General features: G+C 39.9%; 1 protein-coding gene across 1 annotated transcript in view; it reads left to right on the top strand.

Moving 5' to 3' along the window:
* Positions 1-18876, top strand: part of LOC127446649 (paralemmin-1-like) — a 99388-nt gene that overhangs the window by 62229 nt on the left and 18283 nt on the right. The window contains exon 4 of the mRNA XM_051707753.1: positions 2147-2227. Coding sequence (XP_051563713.1) covers positions 2147-2227 — 81 coding nt within the window. The remainder of the gene's footprint in view (positions 1-2146; positions 2228-18876) is intronic.

Below are 18876 nucleotides of genomic sequence, written 5' to 3'. Positions count from 1 at the left end.
GAATAAACTCTTATTTAGCACTATATTTACTCAATTTCACACAAAACTTTAACTTTGTAAAAAATAATCTAAAAAAATAATATTGTATTTTAAATGGTAGATAGCCGTTTCTTCTGATTTCTGTTTAGTCATCAAATTTGTGTCATTTATTTGCTATTAAGAAATTGATAAATATTAGGAAGAAGGAAATAATGGTACACACAGTAGTCCAGCAACCATGGATGGCATGTCCATGTAAGCAATCACATTTGCACATACAGTACATGGTGAATAAGATATTTACTCATAGCACATGTGAAGCCCTTTTACTTTGAAGTTGCACTCACACGTTCGTGTGTATCCAGCGGGAGCAGCAATCACCTGACAATTTAAGCGGCCTGGATCGCCTGCTTGGATTGTCACGGATTGACTGTCATGATTTGTGAATCAGAGGAACTTTTGATCCTGATCCTGAAGTTTTTGATTCTGGCTGATAGAATACGTGCTTCAGAGGAAGATATTAGATGAGCGCTCGATGGGGAAAAAATGCAGAATTTTCGTGAGGTTTATGAATTACATCTGTTTAAATGAGATATCTGCATATTTGCAGACATTATATGATAGAAGTTTAATTGATATTTGCATTTTTTTTATTAGAAAAGAAAGTTCAAGTTGACAGGGAACTGCTAAGGAGAGGCTGATAGAAATGTGCTTTAGAGGTAAATAAATGAGCGCTCCACAGGATGCTGGAGTTTTGTGAGATTTGTGTATTATATCTGTTTAAACGAGATATGCGCATATTTGCAGACGGTATATGATATTATTTTTATTGATATTTGCCTTTTTATCATTAGACAAGACAGTTGAAATTTACAGGGAACCGTTGAGGAGAGAGAATTGAGAATGAAACAGGTGAGCACTTTAACATTATGAGCTCAAACCCATCTGCCGCGGCTCTGATATGTGGACCGTTTAAATGAGACCGTGTTGCACACCAGTCTATTATTGGAGTAACACGATGGCACGTAACAACAAAACAAACAGTGACTGGTCGTTTACATCTCTCAGTCGCTTCACATGCAAGCAGGTGATTCTCAGCGCCCTCAAGAAACAAATCGGCCAAACAGGAAAATTTATCGGCCGATGCCGATAATTAAAAAAGTCAGAATATCGGCCGATTTATCAGCCTCTGCGATATATCGGTTGACCACTAAACATAACGGGCCACAAACACACACAGCACATTGTGGTCTTTGCTTACGATGTGGCTGGAGCCATTGTGAAAGTCCAGTGTAGATGAATGAAACCTGGAAAAATACCTCAGAAAAATGCCTACATTAAAAAAATAAGAGTAAATTCCAGACACTTTCTCCACATCTGATGTAAGCATTCAGGCGTCAAATGCCTCAAACACAACTGCGAACTCTCTGTTATTCCTCCACCTAAATGTAAAAATGAATGCCAGGGGGCCCATAACCAAGGTAGTTTGTGTAGTGGTACACCGATCAGGAAATTTGAGCCCTGTACCGATATTTTAACACTGTGATTGGCCAATACCAATCTGATCACACATTTTTATTTTTGAAGTGCCCTTTGCCACACTTTTGTCATTAAGTTTGGTCAGTTTTTGGTAAGAGAAAGACTAGCCTACATTTTAGTTATTTATAGCTGCCTTAAAGATCATTGCAAACTTTTAGGAGAACACTTGGATATGTTGATGGCTTCAAAGATAATAAATATGGATCAGCAGCATTTGTGGCATAATGTTGATTACCACACAAAAAAATTTAAACTTGCCCCTCATTTGTTAAATCAAAGCAATAATCACAGTTACAGTAAGGCAGTTACAATGGAATTGAATGGGGCCAGTCCATAAATATACATTGTTATAAAAGTATATCCACAAGATGTGAACAATATACATATTAACATGATTTGAGTGTGATAAAATCACTTACTAACCTTATCTGTTTAAAGTTATAGCCAATAAAAAAAATAAAAAAAAATATTATCCCGATATACCCTGTTATCCTGATTATGGATATATAAATTAACACAGTACCTGTATGATTGTAATGCTGTTAGTATAGAACGGGATGTTTGTGCCAGCATTCTGAGGTGTTTTAATCATGCATCTTGTAAAGTCTGTTATATTCTTTGCACTCAGGAGAAAAGGCAGAAACAGGAGGAACAAGAGCGAATCAGGAGAGAGAAAGAGGAAGAAAGACTGAGACTTCAGCAGCTTAAGGTGTGACCCCTCTCTCTCTCTCTCTCTCACACACACACACACGCCTGCATAACCTCTAACCCCATTTTGCTGCCAGGCACGTCAGGTCACATTTGTGTTAAATAGGCTGCGTCATGGGGTGGAATTTCACTAATGTATCTGCATGCACACCCACACTTCATTAGGTTCCAAATAATAATATCATCATACTTTTAACAAGATAAAAAAAATTCATGATCATACTGTCCACCACTAACACACACACTTGCACACACACAGTTTGCCTCGGATGTATCATACAACCACACACAGTCACCAAGGTCATGTCTTAAACACTTACGCACAAATAATCATTTAGTATTCAGCATATGCAAACACACACCCTTCTTGAGAATGCCAGTGTTAACCTTGGAGGTTACTTGCCTCCTTTGTAACAGTTTGTGTGTACGTATGTGCCTGTGTGTATGTGTGTTTGTTTACATTCTCTCTCTACCCATTGTTCCCGCAATACTTCCGCATTGGTGTTCCCTCTTCCCATTCCTTTGTGTACTTACTCAGTTGGTTCCAAGACAATTTTTTCATTCACAGACTGTGTGCACATTTATGTTAAAGTCCAAGTATGTAATTTCTGCACCACTAGCATCACCAAACAGAACTGCGAAAATAATGACTGTTTTCAAACAGTTTTCCCAAGCACTCCCTCCATCTGCCACTGGCATGATAATCAACCTACAAATAGCTTACTTACAGTTGTGTCTACATATTAAGGTAGCATTGGAGAAAAAATTACACACACTGAAATTGTTGCTGTAGAGTGTTAGCTACTGTTATTTATTATTTTTACCCATATTTAGGGACAAAAAGAAAGGGAAAAAGTATTATTTCATTACTTAAACAAGTGTTGCAAATGCTACAGTATGCCTTATGTTTTAATGTTGCATATTGATAATATGATGTGAATGTATAGAAAGGAGCAGAATAAGGTTTGATGATCAGACAGCCAGTGCTATCATGTGTTAGCTTGTATTAAACTTCTGCAGCACCAATGCAACAACCATTTTACCTCCTTTAACAACCTCAGATTGCATACTTCTGTTTTCAGTTTCCATGGTGCATAGCACTTCCTGTTTAGGGATAACTGATGATTGCACAGCGTTCTGTGCACAGTGTATTTCCGCTTTGATCTACTGTACTGTACATGTATGTGCCACTACATAGAGAGTTTTATTGCTACTATAGAGATAAAATGCACTCTAGTTGTCCTGATGGTAGATATAGCCTTTCAGAAATGTCTGAAAGGTGAATTAAGCGGAAGAGTTAAAGTACATTACGCACAGCAGGAATTTTAGACTTTAACATTTCAGTGTCCTCAAAATATTTTCAGCTGAAAAGACTTCTTCATTTGGTTAATGCCAACAATAGTTAATCCAAAAAACAGAACAAATATTAAATAAAAATGCTAAGCATGTACACTGCAGAATAAAGGCCTTTTTATACCAAGACAGACCCAACAAAATGAAAAGAATCAAAGATTAAAAAAAAATCTGCAAGGATTTGTTGCACCACAACTGTTAAAGTGCAACACACTTCGGTCATTTGCATGCTTAAATGCAAAATACAGTGCATCTGACACAACAGATTTGACTTCCTTTAAAGACCACAAACTGTGACTAACAGTTTTATTTTCTGTGTTCCCATTCCTGTTCCTATTGAAACTGGAAGGTGGGTCGGGATATATAGGACTGTGCAAAAGTTTTAGGCACTTGTGAAAAATGTTGCATGGTGAGGATTTCTTCAAAAAATAATGCCATAAATAGTTTTCAGTTTTTCAATTAACGTCATAAAGTACAGTCATCATAAAAAAAGCTAAATCAATATTTGGTGTGACCACTTTTACCTTCAAAACAGCACCAATTCTCCTAGGTACGCCTGGACACAGCTTTTCTTGGTTGTTGGCAGATAGGATACTCCAAGCATCTTGGAGAATTCACCACAGTTCTTCTATCTAAGCTGACTCAATTGCTTCTGTCTCTTCATGTAATGCCAGAATGACTTGATGTTCGGTGGAGGGTTCTCTGGGGGCCATGCCATCTATTGTTCTTCTAATCTATTATATTTGCAAAAGGAATGTTTGTGAGTCTAAAATGTATATTTCCTATTGAAACACTAAAGCTGGAAATATAACAACCGTTTTAAGAGAAATTATTTTGTGGAACATCTTATGTTCCTAAGACTTTTGCACAGTACTGTACATTAAAGTGTGTTATTGTGGGAAGGGGACAAATATCGTTTAAAATATTTGGTCCATCGGTCCAAGAGAATTTTTTTTTATATGTGCTAAAAGTTAATTTTGTCAGCTTTAAAAAGTACACTCACATAGAAATTGGCTCAAAGATAATAGAAATGGTTTAAAAGCCACAAAAGTCCAAAAGTTTCATGGGGTCTTTAATCCAACAATGCATCTTACAATACACTTTGGTCTTTATTGTGAAATACAAGCAAACACTACAAAGTAACAGATATGTTGTCACTCTTGGGATGGAGCAATGGATGTAAAAAGGTGGGATAGCAAGATATAGGAATAAATCACAGTGTAATGATATTAATAATGGTCTGCTTTTAGGAATAATAATAATTGTACAGCTATGGTGCTACGTGTGTGTGTGTGTGTGTGTGTGTGTGTATATATATATATATATATATATATATATATATATATATATATATATATATATATATATATATACACACACGTGTGTGTATATATAATACACCGATCAGCCACAACATTAAAACCACCTGCCTAATATTGTGTAGGTCCCCCTCGTGCCACTAAAAAAAGGAGATCAGCAGTTACAGAAACACTCAAACCAGCCCGTCTGGCACCAACAATCATCCATGCGATTATCTAATCAGCCAATCGTGTGGCTGCAGTGCATAAAATCATTCAGATACGGGTCAGGAGCTTCAGTTTATGTTCACATCAACTATCAGAATGGGGGAAAAAAATATGATCTCAGTGATTTGGAGCATGGCGTAATTGTTGGTGCCAGATAGGTTAGCTTGAGTATTTCTGTAACTGCTGATCACCTGGGATTTTCACGCACAACAGTCTCTAGAATTTACTCCGATTTGTGCCAAAAACAAAAAACATCCAGTGAGCAGCAGTTCTGCAGATGGAAATGCCTTGCTGATGAGAGAGGTCAACAGAGAATGGCCAGACTGATTTGAACTGACAAAGTCTACGGTAACTCAGATAACCGCTCTGTACAATTGTGGAGAGAAGAATATCATCTCAGAATGCTATTTTGAGATGAGAGTTGGCGCTGTTTTGGTGGCACGAGGGGGACGTACACAATATTAGGCAGGTGGTTTTAATGTTGTGGCTGACCGGCAGTGTGTACACTCCTGGGCAAAAAATTAATAAAAAATGGGCCAAGCCCAATATGGCAAAACATTAAGCTTTTAATGGTCTTAACCACAAATCACTGGTCAGGAAATTAGCAAGAATTGAACTAGGGCTGCCCCCTAATAGTCGACCTAACATTAGTAGATGAGAAGAGTAGTCGTTGACCAAGTTTTGATTGGTCGGTTGGTCGCAGAAAAAAAAAAACTCCACAGGAAACCAACGAACACCAGTATTACCGCTGGTTGTACGCTAGGTGGTATTATGGGGTAAATTTCGTTAAGCAGGGTTAGGGTTAAGCCTACACAATAAAGCAAGACACATTGATTTCAAACTTTGAACTTTATTTTTTATTTATTTTAACTAAAAATGTAAATGAAACTGGAAAAAAGAATTAAGTGCAATTAAAATGTGTGTTGTTCAACTTTTTGAAAGATGGCTTTACAATAGTTGTGAAGGGCATCATCTCTCTGGCAAAGAACCTACTTCATCTGTGCATTCTCTACCACTCGGGTATTTCAATGTCCGGGAAAATATATCATGTGTGTGCATAAATTTGTTTTGTTCCCTCCTTCACGATATATATTGTGGCAGGGAGGAGGGAGTGTAACGAAGTTCAGTGGAAAAGAGGAGGCGAGAACCGGCTTGACAATATAAATAATAATTTAATAATAAACTTAATCAAAAAGACAAACACATGCTGGGCAGCTGCCCGTAACTCACTCTCTCTGGAACTGCCGCCTCTGGTTGCCTTTATCCCTCTCGAGGGCTTGATTAGCCTGATTAGGGGCCGGGTGTGCAGCATCACGACCCGGCCCCGCCCTCCTTCCTGCCACAATATATCGCAATATCCAATTACACAACCCACGGGCTGAGGGATCAGTGAATATTCTTGCTTTAGTGATTTTGCATTGAAAATTTAATTAGTTTATTTAAAATACGAAAAACTTGGGGGCCTGGGTAGCTCAGCAAGTAAAGACGCTGACTACCACACCTGGAGTCGCAAGTTCTTCAGTCAGGCTTCCTAAGCAACCAATTGGCCGGTTGCTAGGGTGGGTAGAGTCACATTGGGTTAACCTCCTCGTGGTTGCTATAATGTGGCTCTCGCTCTCGGTGGGGCGCGTGGTGAGTTGTGCCTTGATACCACAGAGAATAGCGTGAGCCTCCACACGCGCTAGGTCTCTGCGGTAACACGCTCAACAAGCCACGTGATAAGATGCACAGATTGACTGAGATTCCTCCTCCACCACCCGGATTGAGGCGAGTCACTATGCCACCACGAGGACATAGAGCACATTGGGAACTGAGCATGCCAAATTGGGGAGAAAAGGGGAGAGAGAGAGGGAAAAAAAATGAAAAACTTAAATCAAATACATTTTTTAATTCAAATTCCACTACAAATGAAATGAAAAAGCAATTAAAATAATGAAGTGATCAAAAAAATTATATATAAGTAACCACCTTTCCATTTACCGTCAGGCAAGTATCCGTCTAAACATGCTGGTGAAAATTGAAGATGTTAAAAACAATTATAAATGTAAAAATAATAATTATAATGATGATAATAATCACTGAAATATAAATCATGGTTCGAGGTGAACGTGTTTTTATATTATTTTATTTTTTAATCACAGAAGTTTAGGCTGCAGAGTTGTGGTCACAATGAACTGCTCTGTGGAAATAAAGCGAACTGAACTCAAAGCCCATCCTGAGCTGAGATGTCTGAGGTCATGTGCAGCACTCATAGATGATACTGTTCTTGAAAAAAAAAAAAAAAATTCAGAAGACAGAAACAAAGAAAGAGTGAGAACCTTTACATGCTTATGTCCCACGAGACTGCACATCTCCGTACAAACAGCGTGTCATACATGCGCATAGACAGATTTTCTGTCATCTGTTCTTTTTTTTAATTGTATTTTGTATTAACATTTTTATTGATTCCAAAAATAAAACACACAAACACAACATAAAAAATGGAATCAATTATTCACATTAACCCCCCCCCCCCAATAAAATCAGTAAAACACATACCCAACTAAACTACAAATCCCTCTCCATAGCCATTCCCTGAGAACCATCCAAAAAAGCCAAATACCCCCCCCCCCACTTCCTGACGAACAAATCCCATTTCCCCAGCCTTCTAAAAAACATCTCCTCAAACGCCACCACCATGCCCATCTCCCCGCACCATTCCCTAAATGAGGGTGCCCCAGCCGACTTCCATCCCCTGAGGATGATTTTTTTTACCAATCATGACTCCGGCTAGGCCCCAACTTTTTTAATAACTGTCCCCAATGTCCAGAATCATCCCATCACCCAGGATACAGAGTCTGGGGCTAAATGAAAGTTCAGTGTTCATCACCTCCCTCATAAAGTTCTGAACCCTCAACCAAAATTCTTGGATCTTTACACATCCCCAAAATACATGTATTGTGTCCCTGTCTTCTGATTGGCACCGCCAACAGGTGGGTGTGTCTTTAAGACCCAACCTATACAATCTAGAGGGGGTCCAGTAGAACCGATGCAAAATCTTAAATTGCATCAGACGGACCCTTGCATCTCTAGATGCAGACTTGATGCTTTTTAGGATCCTGGCCCACACTCCCTCCTCCAATACCAGATTTAAATCCTTCTCCCATAATCTCTTGAAAGAGATGAAGCTCCATCCCCCAGACTCAACAGGAAGTAATACACTGATGCTTCATGACCTTTCCCAAAAGCAGTAATCACCATTGTGTACACTACTCCCAAAAATAGCACAGAGCAAGTGGCGCAGCTGTAAATACCTAAAGAACTGGGATCTAGGAATCTTAAAATGTTGAACCAAATTATCAAAAGATCTCAGTACTCCACTCTCATATAGGTCATCGAGTGTAGTAAACCCCCTACCAATCCACTCTGACTAACTGAAAGGGGACTTATTAATGTGTAATTTAGGGTTCAGCCATATGCTCGTGGCAACACTTAAATAAATGTCCGAATTAAACACTCTGGACACTTTCGTCCAAACCAGGTGCAGATGCGAGATAACGGGGTGTGACTTAACTTCTCCAGTTAGTTTGATAGAAAACCTTTGCAATGGCAAAATTGGGGCAAGAACGTTCAATACAGAACCAGGGAGGGGCTCTCTCAGGTGGGAGCGACCAATGGGCCAAATGTCTGAGACCGAACGCATAATAATAAAACAAAATCTTGGGTAAGCCTAGCCCACTTTTGTCAATCGGCCTATGTAACTTATTGAAATGTAACCTGGGACACTTATTATTCCAAATAAAAGACTTCGCTATGCTATCAAATTGTTTGAAATAAGAGAGGGGAACATCTACAGGGAGAGACTGCAGCAGGTAGTTAAATTTTGGAATGCATTTCATTTTAATAACATTAACCTTCCCAATCATTGATAAATGTAATGAAGCCCACCTGCCCACATCACTCGAAAAACTTTTTATTAAAGGCTCAAAATTAACTCAGACTAAATCACATAAATTTGTTGGGAATAAATACCCAAATACTTAATGCCCTGTATGGGCCACTGGAAGGCACCCGGCTGAAAAGCTGTTTCTGGGCAGTATGCAGTCAGAGCTAAAGCTTCGGACTTAGACCAATTAACTCCCAAAGATTTTGTATCCCAAAAATTTTGAAAAGGAATTGATAATTCTGAGGAGGCAAGGCATAGATCTAGTATGGTCGGAGACAAATAATAAAATATCATCTGCGTAAAGCAAAAGCTTATGCGCAACACCTCCCGCCATCATCCCTGGAAAATCATCTTCTTTTCTTATCGCGGCTGCTAATGGTTCCAGGGCAAGACAGAACAATAATTCGGAAAGAGGGCAACCATGCTGGGTGCCCCTATCCAGATTAAAATAATCTGAAATTAATCCACTTGTTTGTACCACTGCTACAGAGTGTCTATAAAGTAACTTAATCCATTCAATAAAAGTATTCTGGAACCCGTATATTTCCAAAATCTTAAAAAGATAATCCCATTCTACCATATCAAATGCCTTTTCGGCGTCAAGTGAGATGGCAGTGATTGGAGACTGATCATTCGCCATTGACCACATGATATTGATTAGACGCCTGACGTTATCAGAAGAGCTGCGGCCCTGAATAAACTCCACCTGATCTGTATGTATGAGAGATGTCATAACATAATCGGTTAGCCAGAATTTTTGCCAAAATTTTTAGATCTAGCTGGATCAGGGAAATTGGACCGTAACTCTTACACTCACTTGGATCTTTGTCCTTTTTAAGAATCAGACTGATCCGGGCTTGTGTCATGGTTGGGGGAAGCTTTCCATTCTTTAATGATTCCATATAAACTTCTAACAAAAGTGGAGCCAATTCTGTAGCATAAGATCTAAAAAATTCAGCGGCAAAGCCGTCTGGCCTGGGAACCTTGCCTGTAGGTAAGGACTTAATTACCTCGTCAAGCTTTATCTCAGAATCAAGAGAATTTTTTTGCTCAGTCATCAATTTAGGGAGTTCTAATGGTTCCACAAATGTTCTAATATCTTCATCAGTAGACAAGACGTGGAATTATAAAGATCAATATAGAATTCTTTAAAAGCATTATTAATATCAATGGGCGAGGCAAAAATTTCACCACCAGCAGATTTCACTGAAGGAATGGTAGAAAAAGACTCTCTCTGCTTTATATATCTAGCCAAAAGCTTCCCTGCCCTGAATAACTAAAACTCCACTTTCCGTGACAAAATAGTATTATATCTATATTTCAGTCGGGTCAATTCTCTGAGGCTATCAGATGACATTAAGCTCTGCTTCGGCACTTTTAATATTCCCTTCCAACTCCACAAGTTCTCGTGCTTTAGATTTTTTAATGAATGAGGCATAATGTATGATCCGACCCCTAAGAACAGCCTTAAGTGCATCCCAAGCCACCCCCACAGAGGATACTGAGGACCAGTTGGTCTCCATATAGACACTGATTTCAGTCTTTTTTTTGTTCTTTTTCATTTCAATTTGGATTGCCCAGTTCCCAATGTGCTTTTTTAGCGTAGTGATTCGCCTCAATCCGGGTGGCAGAGGACGAATCCCAGCTGCATCCGCATCTGAGACCGTCAACCCATGCATCTTATCATGTGGCTTGTTGAGCATGTTGCCACGTAGACATAGCGCGTGTGGAGGCTTCACGCCATCCACTGCGGCAACCACGCTCAACTCACCACACGCCCCACTGAAAACTAACCACATTATAGCGACCATGAGGAGGTTACCCCATGTGACTCTACCCTCCCTAGCAACCGGGCCAATTTGGTTGCTTAGGAGACCTGGCTGGAGTTACTCAGCACACCCTGGGATTCGAACTAGCGAACTCCAGGGGTGGTAGCCAGCATCTTTACCACTGAGCTACCCAGGCCCCCTATTTCAGTCTTTAACATTTGTTGGAAATCAGGATTTTGCAAAAGGGATACATTAAAGCACCAACTATATGATTTATTTTTCTTTGTGTGTTGCAACATCTCTAAACTCACCAGGGCATGATCTGAGACTAAAATGTTTCCAACTGAGCAATCAACAACAGATGAAATTAGGGACTTAGATATAAAAAAAACAAATCTATTCTAGAATAAATCTTATGGACTGATGAAAAAATGTATAGTCCCTACCAGATGGGTTCAAAAGTCACAAATATCTACAAGACCAAGATTTTTACACATCCTGTGAAGCGTCAGTGTTGCTCTAGGGGGGCTTACACACTTTTCCTTCACTATGATCAAGGACTGAGTCCATCAATAAATTAAAGTCTCCTCCCAGTATTATATCATGAGGGGTGCCAGCGGCTTGCAACATCCCTTCAAGATCTATAAAAAAGCCCTGATCATCAGCATTAGGTGCGTAAATATTAGCCAAAATCAACCTTTGCCCCTGAATGTCTGCCAAAACAATAATGCCTTCCTATTTTATCTTTAATCTGTTTGAGAAATTTGAATTGTAGATGTTTACTTATCAATGTAATGACTCACCTACTCTTACTCGAGCCAGCACTAAAGAAAACATTTCCACCCCATATCTTCGCAAATGTTTCAGCTTCCTGCGGGGAAAGATGCGTTTCTTGAAGAAAGACTATATCATATTTCTTACGCCTAAGAAAAGAAATAATCTTCCTTCTTTTTAAGAGGTGCCCCAACCCATTCACATTCCATGTGGAGAGAGATAATCCACTCATATTAACATCTGACGTATTGATATAATAAAAATAAATAGTGTGTCAAAAGCAAGATTATACAGACCACATTCTCCATTAATGCAACAAACCCCGAACCCCCCCCCCAAACAAAACAAAAACAGAAAAAAGAAAAACATGCACATTAACCCCGTGATCGACGGCGCCAAACGGCGTCCACCCCTCTAAACTCAAAAGGTCCATGTACGCCTACGAGAGACCCCGCGACAACTTTGCCATCGGATTGCTCGAATTTTGATGCAAAATTACATGACAGAAAATACTTGTAAAACAGGCCCCAGACAACAGGCAGAATAAACACAAAAAACATGTAGATTCATTCACAGAACTGTCCTGAAGGTGTGTTCCTCCGCAAAACAAATTCCAGCTGATATAAAGCCAGTTTCCTCGGACAGACAAACAATTGTTCTGTGAGCCGGCTGTTTATGAGTATGGCCGATGACGTAATCATTCTAATGTCCCTTAAAAATACTCCACAAAAACTAACTCCAGCCAACAGGAGGCATAAGCACAAAGAACAAACAGATTCATCCACAACACTGTCCAGAAGCAGTGTTATTCCACAAAACAAACTCCAGCTGCTAGACGGAACCAGCGCAAAAATAAACAAAACAGGCATCCCGGTTCCTTGGATGATCTAGAGTCAAATTCACTCAGGCCGTGTAAAAAAAAAAATACACCATGACTTACTCAATCCGTCAACTTTTTAAAAGACGTCCTTTATGCGAGCATGTAGATATTTTGCGGTAATCCATAGTGTCCATTCTCAATCTGGCCGGGAACTTCAGTGTAAAAACAATCTTCTGTCAATGCAAAAGTTTCTTCGAGTGTCATGCCACAAAACAAACTCCAACTGCTAGACAGAGCCAACACAAAAAGAAACAAAAAATGGCACCCAGCTTCCTTAGACAGTCAAGATACTAAACAGTGAGTCAGTCCACTCACTTAAGAAACGCCCAATGGTTTACTAACCCATAGTTTGTATGAAGGCCAGTGCCTTTTTGGGGCATAGAATACTTTGCTGCCATCCTTGGTGTCTATTCTCAGTTTGGCCAGAAACATCAGCGCAAAACCGATCTTCCGTTGATGTAAGAGTTTCTTACATTCCTTGAACCGATCGTGTTTCTCTCTTGTCAAATTCGCAAAATCCGGGAACAAGAAAATATTGTGATTCTTCCAAGAAAGCTTTCCTTTGCTCCTCGCCTCGCGTAACACGAGATCTTTTTCGGATGATCTCAGAAATTTGGCCAGAATTGATCAGGGCCTGTCTCCCTCAGCCGATCTCCGAGCCGGGACTCTGTGAGCTCGCTCGATTTCCAGTTTATGGCCTGTTATGTCGAGCAGACTCGGGAAGAGCTCGTCCAGGAATTTCACCATATCTCTGCCCTCTTCATGTTCAGGAATTCCAACAATCTGTATATTGTTCCTTCGGTTCCCATTTTCGAGATCTTCCAGTTTTTCCAAAATGTATTCCAAGTCTATTTTGGACGCGGTCGGATTAGCGGATAATTCCCTTTCCGATGACTCCAGATAATCAATCCGTTTCTCAACATCTGCCACTCTTGTGACCAACTCAGAGAATTTTGTTTCCATCGCCGTAATCGATCGACGTATTACAGCGATATCCTCCAAGTCAGCAACAACCTTTGTCAGCATCACCGAGATGTTGGACAGTTGCTGAATTTCTTCCCAAATCGAGTCCCTGGCTCACAGGCCCGTCAGAGGCCTCAGCTTGACTACTACTACTAATAATAATTTAATACATTAATGGGAAAACGAGCCAAATATCTTCTTGATATCATCGAAGGCATCAGCTGTTGGCGATCACTCTGACCATCATCGATCCCTGAGATCATCGTCTGTCGGCACAACTCTAATGTGCATTTCTCTCTATAAATCAACAAAATGTTCAGATAGTCTGGTTTTTCTGACACATTCAGAATCATTACACTTTTGCCAGTGTCGCTGTGGCATGTTTTGTGTGTGCGCTTGTAAAATTTATATTTTAAAGGCTCATTATTAAGGTTAAGTATTTCTCTGAAATTTAGAACAGTGTTAGCAATGCTACTTATAACATTCTTTCTCAGCCCTGGAACTCAAACCATTTTCTGATGCCCCCAAAATATATATATATATTTAAGTGATTAATATCATAAACGTGGGACAACTAGTCGACTAATGGCTTAAACTAACGCCTACTAGTCGATTAGGAAAATCTTTGGTTGGGTGTCACGGCCCTAAATTGAACAAATAGCTAAAGTAACTTAGTATGGGATAGTTTTTCCATTTCTTTAAATGTTTAAGCCTTTTTACAGTAAGAAGAGTCAATGTTTTTCCACTCAATGTTGATGGCTTCAAACAGTTGATGAGTAGTTGAAAAACGTTTCCCATTCAAATCTGGAAACGGACCAGGCCAAAACATGAGCCTGATGGATTTGTTCTCAAGCCACTTCTTTGTGGTCTTTGCAGTGTGGGCAGGAGCATGGCTTGTTGAAAAATAACAATTGATCATTCCTCTTTAGAAAACAACTTTTCAATTGTGGGAAGCAAGCCTTTCTGCAATATTCTCCTGTACTCCAAAGCATGAATTGATTTTTCACAGTGAAACAGCTCACCAGTACCAGCAGCTGAAAAGGCTCCCCACACCATGACACCTCTTCCTCCATGCTTCACTGTGGTAGAGATATATTCACTATTGTATTTCTCACCAGATCTTCAAAGACACCTCTCTGGAGCATCACCATGCAACTCAAATCATGATTTATCACACCACACAACTCTGCTGCACTCTCTGAATCAAACTTTCCATATTCTGCCAAAAACGTCATTCTGTCTTTGATGTTTTTCTGAGAAAGCAGTGGCTTTTTAACACATCTTCTAGACACAAAACCTGCATTGGATAACCTTCTGGTTGTTGTTCTTCTCGAAAGAGTCTTGTTTTCTGAGTTCTGACTGTTTTTGTAGGCTTTTATTTTCCTGTCTTTGAGAACTGTAAATTTCAGCTGTGGTCATCCCTGCATGAAGAGGATTTGGGCCTTCCAGATCCTTACTTTCTGGCAACATCTTCTGTTGTTTCAAAGTATTGACCTATTCTCTTAATAGCTGATAGAGAAATAGGGATCTTCTCTGCATTAGGGTCTTCTAAACTTTAGAATGGCTATGTTTGGTCTGACGCAGACCAGCTATGCGATTTCTGACAGCAACCCCTGCATGATTTTTTGCTTTTTTTTAGAGCAGATTTTTTCACTCTTTACCTTGGGACAACACTGCATATTACAGATCTCTCCCTGCTCTATCACTCCTGGTTCAATTTATGAGCTTGTTATCAGCCCTTTGATGGGCTGAATTTCCCTGTTTCGGTGTGAATAGCCCAACAAATACCTTGTTCAAACCAGTGTAATTTACAAACCTCACAAAACTTGCAAATCCAGAATTGTCTTCTTGTGGAGAGCTCGTATATCTTCCTCCAAAGCGTGTATTCTATAAGCTTAGATAAAAACTCAAATGTTGAACGTTCCTATATCTTCCTCTGATGCACGTATTCTATCAGCCTGAATCAAAACTCTGTTCCTCTGACTCTCGAATGTTGCATGATGGTGAATCCGTGACACTCCAAGCAGGCGATCCGGGCTGTGTTAACTGACAGCTGTCAGGAGATTGCTACTCGCTGATTCCGCACTAGCACGTGAGACCAACTTCAAAGTGTTAGCGCTTCATGTGCGCTATGAGTAAATGTCATATTCACTGTGCACTGTCTGTACAATTAGTTTGATTCAGTCTTTTGTGAGAAAATGCAATTGCTAATGCACACAAATTGAAACAGGCTTTTCTTAAACACTTCAGTATCATCTCCAGGTCACGTATACTCCCCAGCATCTGGAACCAATGTCTTATTATCTAAGGGTGTTTTCCATACTGCATTTTTGCGCCTTTGAAGTGGCACTGCGGGAAGGGGATGCCACTCGAATGGTCGTTCCAAACTAAAGTAAGAAAAGGTATCTTTTTTCACGAAGGAGCTTCCACAAGACTGAATGGACCATGGTATTACTGTATGAATGTTCCCTTCCCTAACAGAGTGCCCTCATCAACAGCGCTGTCCTTCGGAGTGAGTAGGGCATAGGGAATTTGGGCAGTCATAAAGGGCAGAGACAAGTTTGACCCGGTTAACTACTGTGGAATTTATGTTAACAGCATTAGAGGTAAAATCCTCTGCAGCATCCTGAACAGCAGACCTCTCTCTTTCCTCAGAGACAGAAGTGTGCTGAATAAATGTTAAACTGACTTCCAACCAAAATATCTTCCCATCTGTACACTTTGCATATTCACAACAACCAAAGTTAAAGCAAAATCTTTACACTGTTCACTTATGTCAAAAACAGTCCTTAATTCAAATTGAAATGAGGGTCTGCACATTGATTTTAAAACAGGGAAACAGACAACATAATTAAATCAGTATACACTTAAGTGTACTACAGGGCAGTTGTTTAAGGCCAGTACACTTTAATATACACATCAATGAACTGGCACAGGAATTTAGACATTCTGCAGAACCCACATACTCCGCTTGATTCTGAAGGCAATTGTCTCAAATGTTTGCAGAAGATTTGGTCCTGCTGTCCTCCACCGAGGTCCAACAGCTCTTACATTCATAAAGACAGGATCATCACAGATGTTTTGTTATATTGTGACCAAATCAGAGCAGAAAACATTCATTCTTGACTTCTGAATGAGAGATGTCTACGATGATGAATCGGTAGGTATGTGTACTCGCAGGTCACACATCAGACTCGCTGGTGTACGGAGATAAATCGTGGAAAAGAAATATTTAAATGTCTACAAAAGTCAAATTTGGCAATATTTGTGCAGACTTCAGACATGTATACACCTTTCCTGGGACTTGGCCTGGATCAAAAGCATTTTTTGAGGTGTTTCTTTATCATTTTATGGGTGTTTTTCCATTCATCGCCATTGTTTATTCCCGCTGATGGTCACAAATAAGGTGGCTGCGGGGAAAAAGTGACATCACTGAAACAGGTCAATAGTGGCCACCCAATGTCTAATGCGAGACAATCGAGACAGCTGGCAGCCTTACTAGTGTATACTTCACCACCACATTGTTACGTCACTAACATCGATTTTGAAATAGAGTTGTTTTGAGTGGAAACAATAAATTATCTTTTTGGGCTGGATAGGAAGTTTTGAGTTCTGAAACTTACATTGTTTTTTTTTTATAGTACAATAACTTGCATGTCAAAATATCAAGGAAAATTTTATTCCCTATGTCATGACCCTTTTAAAGTGAGTTCAAAACGACCGTTTTATGACAACTTTCAGCCCTCCAGAATTCTTACAGTGGAGGGTAAAGTCTTTGAGGGTAAAACGGCATGGGGATGATCACTTATGAATGGAATGCACCCCTATGTCATACAGTATGGGTTTGTTCCAAAACTTAGTGAGCTGCCTCACTTTCTTCTATGCCAGCATCCTAACTGAAATGGAGCCTCATAACAGAGCGATTTGGAACATTCTACAAAGGCAGTAGCTCCACGCATCATTCAAATAGTACTCCTCACGCACGGTGCATGGGAGACTCAACCCACAACTGATTTCAATACAGGTGACACGAGACAAACAGACCCTATACACACACACACACACACACACACACACACACACACACACACACACACACACACACAGTTGAAGTCATTAAAACTCATTTTTTAACCACTCCACAGATTTTATATTAGCAAACTATAGTTTTGGCAAGTCTTTTAGGACATCTACTTTGTGCATGACACGGGTAATTTTTCCAACAATTGTTTACAGACAGATTGTTTCACTTTTAATTGACTATCACAATTCCAGTGGGTCAGAAGTTTACATACACTAAGTTAACTGTGCCTTTAAGCAGCTTGGAAAATTCCATAAAATGATGTCAAGCCTTTAGGCAATTAACTTCTAATAGGCTAATTGACTAATTGGACTCAATTGGTGGTGTACCTATGGATGTATTTTAAGACCTACCATCAAACTCATGCCTCTTTGCTTGACATCATGGGAAAATCAAAAGAAATCAGCCAATATTAAAAAAAAAAAAAAAAAAAATTGTGGACCACCACAAGTCTAGTTCATCCTTGGGAGCAATTTCCAAATGCCTGAAGGTACCACGTTCGTCTGTACAAACAATAGTACACAAGTATAAACACCATGGGACCACGTAGCCATCATACCGCTCAGGAAGGAGATGCATTCTGTCTCCTAGAGATAAACGTAGTTTGGTGTGAAAAGTGCAAATCAATCCCAGAACAACAGCAAAGGACCTTGTGAAGATGCTGGAGAAAACAGGTAGACAAGTATCTATATCCACAGTAAAACGAGTCCTATATCGACATAACCTGAAAGGCTGCTCAGCAAGGAAGAAGCCACTACTCCAAAACTGCCATAAAAAAGCCAGACTTCAGTTTGCAAGTGCACATGGGGACAAAGATCTTACTTTTTGGAGAAATGTCCTCTGGTCTGATGAAACAAAAAATTAACTGTTTGGCCATAATGACCATCATTATGTTTGGAGGAAAAAGGGTGAGGTTTGCAAGCCGAAGAACACCATCCCAACCGTGAAGTGTGGGGGTGGCAGCATCATGTTGTGGGGGTGCTTTGCTGCAGGAGGGACTGGTGCACTTCACAAAATAGATGGCATCATGAGGAAGGAAAATTATGTGGATATATTAAAGCAACATCTCAAGACATCAGCCAGGAAATTAAAGCTCGGTCGCAAATGGGTCTTCCAAATAGACAATGACCCCAAGCATACTTCCAAAGTTGTGGCAAAATGGCTTAAGGACAAGGTATTGGAGTGGCCATCACAATGCCCTGACCTCAATCCTATAGAAAATTTGTGGGCAGAACTGAAAAAGCGTGTGCTAGCAAGGAGGCCTACAAACCTGACTCAGTTACACCAGTTCTGTCTGGAGGAATGGGCCAAAATTCCAGCAACTTATTGTGAAAAGCTTGTGGAAGGCTACCCAAAACGTTTGGCCCAAGTTACACAAT

This window comes from Myxocyprinus asiaticus, chromosome 9, assembly GCF_019703515.2.
Source record: "Myxocyprinus asiaticus isolate MX2 ecotype Aquarium Trade chromosome 9, UBuf_Myxa_2, whole genome shotgun sequence".
Classification (NCBI taxonomy): Eukaryota; Metazoa; Chordata; class Actinopteri; order Cypriniformes; family Catostomidae; genus Myxocyprinus; species Myxocyprinus asiaticus.
The sequence above is the reverse complement of the archived record's forward strand: the minus strand, read 5'-3'. Positions and strand labels throughout refer to the sequence as shown.